The sequence below is a fragment of the Gymnoscopelus braueri genome (assembly GCF_963280865.1).
Source record: "Gymnoscopelus braueri genome assembly, chromosome: 16".
Taxonomy (NCBI): Eukaryota; Metazoa; Chordata; class Actinopteri; order Myctophiformes; family Myctophidae; genus Gymnoscopelus; species Gymnoscopelus braueri.
Genome location: NC_137616.1, coordinates 50,467,110 through 50,470,024, shown reverse-complemented (window position 1 = coordinate 50,470,024; position 2,915 = coordinate 50,467,110). Strand labels below are relative to the sequence as shown.

Below are 2,915 nucleotides of genomic sequence, written 5' to 3'. Positions count from 1 at the left end.
CATGGAGTCTCATTCCTAAGACAATAATTTGATGACCAGCGGACCGGTAGGCAGCGGTTCCGGTAGGAGTTACAAAGGAGACTCTTTGTGTCTCCTACCGGAACCGCTGCCGGTCATCACATTATTGTCTTCGGAATGAGAAGGAAAAAAAAATCCATGAATTCAAGTCTCCATGGGGTGACTGATCCATAGAAGAAAAGTCATTTTGGGGGTGAACTATCCCTTTAACGATAAAAAAAAAAACATTTTAAAATGCAGCCTGTTTCATAATGAGAAGAAGAAAAAAAACTTTCCTGAAACTGCTTTTTCAGGTTGGGATAACAATTTCCACCAATCAGGAGAGAGAATAGTTTTTGTTCATATGATTAAACCACTGAATGAAACACATTCAGAAGGACAGACAACCTGAGCTTTGATCATTTTATAGTAGCTTTATATTAATGTTGAATATAGTCTATAGTAAATACAATAAAAATATAACCTGAGCTTTGATCATTTTATAGTAGCTTTATATTAATGTTGAATATAGTCTATAGTAAATACAATAAAAACACAACCTGAGCTTTGATCATTTTATAGTAGCTTTATATTAATGTTGAATATAGTCTATAGTAAATACAATAAAAACACATAACATTGATTGATTGAATCCTTTATTAACAACATTATTAGATTAAGGTAGTACAGTCAAAGGTTCATTAGGATAAAAGGATAATACAAAAAGCCCAAAAGGGCCTTGTTTCCATTGTGGCCCATTGTACTCAATTCATCAGTACATATAATACAACACAATACAAAACATATTGTAATAAAGCTCAGTAGAATCATAAGGTCTATTTACAGAGAAAGGAGGGATGTGTGTGTGTGTGTGTGTGTGTGTGTGTGTGTGTTTTTTTAAATAATAGTAAAAATGGAACAGTTTTGTACATACAAGGTTTCTACCTGACAACAACGACTTACTTCATGCTTACAGTGTATGAATATACAATATGTGTATGATGTTCATGATATGATCTGTGATGAGTGGTAATTATACAATATCAACATTAGACAAAAAGGAAATAAAATACAAATGATTGTGATATCAAATTTAGGTCATACTGACAGGAGAGATGATCAGAGGAGCAGAGTTTGTACCTCCATCACCAGGACTGAAGTATGGATAGAGTTTCTCAGTGAAGGTGCAGCCAGTGAAAGTGTAGAGATGAACTCTGGCCTCCACATCATAAAAGGAGACCAGACCCTCCTCATAATCCACAAACACTCCCACTTTCTGGACCTTCTCTCTTACAGGGAGGAGGACAGGAGGGTCAGCATAAGCCCTGTACTCATTTCTATTCCTCAACACTATAGACCAGAAACCATTGTTGGGGCTCACTGTGATCTGTCCCTTCCTGTTGATGGACTCTCTGGCCACTCCTAGATCCCAGTCAGTCCCTTTAACCTGAACCTCATAGTAAAACCTTCCTGAGGAGAAGCTTTGTTTTCCTAAGACACAGACAGATTTATTGAATCTCTCTGTGTTGTCTGGGACATCCTTCCATATGTCTCCATGGCTCACTTGTTTTCCATCCACAGACAGGATCAGATTGCCATGTGCTGTATCAGGGTCCAGAGTCACATCCACTGCATATTTCTGGATCATCTTCATCTCAACATCACTCACATTCTTCATCTTTTGACCGAGTGTCTTCAGCAGCTGAGCCAAAGCAGGTTCTTCCAGTTCTTTAATACGAACCTTTAAATCAATGATATTATAGGTTAATGTGTGCTAATCATCATTTACTCTTACTTATTACTCTTACTCAGTGATTCTCAACGTTGTGCATTTCAAGGACCCCCAGTTGGATATACATTAGACCATGGACCCCCATTTGATATGATTTATTTAAACCTCTGGGACCCCAATCTACACTGTAAAATGCTCAGTGTTAATGTAACTCTCAGAGTGTACAAATGGAACCAAATGGACCCTTAAGGGTCCATTTGGTTCCATTTGTACACTCTCAGAGTTACAGAGCTGCAATGGTTAATTTGTAACTTAATATTATTAACATTAACTTATTAACATCACATTCAATTCATATTTAAAATTAAAATGTAGGCATTTAGCAGACACTCATCCAGAGCAACGCGTGCGTGCGTGCGTGCGTGTGTGTGTGTGTGTGTGTGTGACCCAAAAGGGTCCATTTGGTTCCATTTGTACACTCTCAGTTACAGAGCTGTAAGGGTTCATTTGTAACCCTGGTGGTCCCCAGACCCAACGTTAGGAACCAGTGAAGTAGATAAACATTAAAATCATAATTTATTATTACTTTTTTTTAATGACTTCATGGAAAATACAAATACCTGCTGCTCTTTGATCTTCTGGTCAGAATCACTCAGCTTCTTCTTCATCTCTTTCTCCAGTTCTTTAATACGAACCTTTAAATCAATGATATTATAGGTTAACGTGTGATAATCATCATTTACTCTCATTTATTACTCTTACTCAGTGATACTCAATGTTGTGCATTTCAAGGACCCCCAGTTGGATATACATTAGACCATGGACCCCCATTTGATATGATTTTTTTTAAATCTCTGGGACCCCAATCTACACTGTAAAATGCTCAGTGTTTATGTAACTTTGAGAGTGTACAAATGGAACCATATGGACCCATAAGGGTCCATCTGGTTCCATTTGTACACTCTCAGAGTTACAGAGCTGTAAGGGTTAATTTGTAACCCTGGTCGTTCCCAGACCCAACGTTGGGAACCAGTGAGTAGATAAACATTAAAATTATAATTTACTCTTACTTTTTATTAATGACTTTATGGAAAATAAAAATACCTGCTGCTCTTTGATCTTCTGGTCAGACTGCTGCTTGTCATTCTGCAGATCCATGAAGGATTCCTGGGATCGACAATAATAC

General features: G+C 37.4%; 1 protein-coding gene across 1 annotated transcript in view; it reads right to left on the bottom strand.

Annotated features, from left to right (window-relative positions):
- Window positions 1-642: 642 nt before the first annotated feature.
- Window positions 643-2,915, bottom strand: part of LOC308103071 (uncharacterized protein) — a 20,206-nt gene continuing 17,933 nt past the window's right edge. The window contains exons 9-11 of the mRNA XM_080452919.1: window positions 2,834-2,896; window positions 2,350-2,424; window positions 643-1,738 (exon numbers count right to left, since the gene is read on the bottom strand). Of these exons, the coding sequence (XP_080309045.1) occupies window positions 1,091-1,738; window positions 2,350-2,424; window positions 2,834-2,896 (786 nt within the window). The 3' untranslated portion in view covers window positions 643-1,090. The remainder of the gene's footprint in view (window positions 1,739-2,349; window positions 2,425-2,833; window positions 2,897-2,915) is intronic.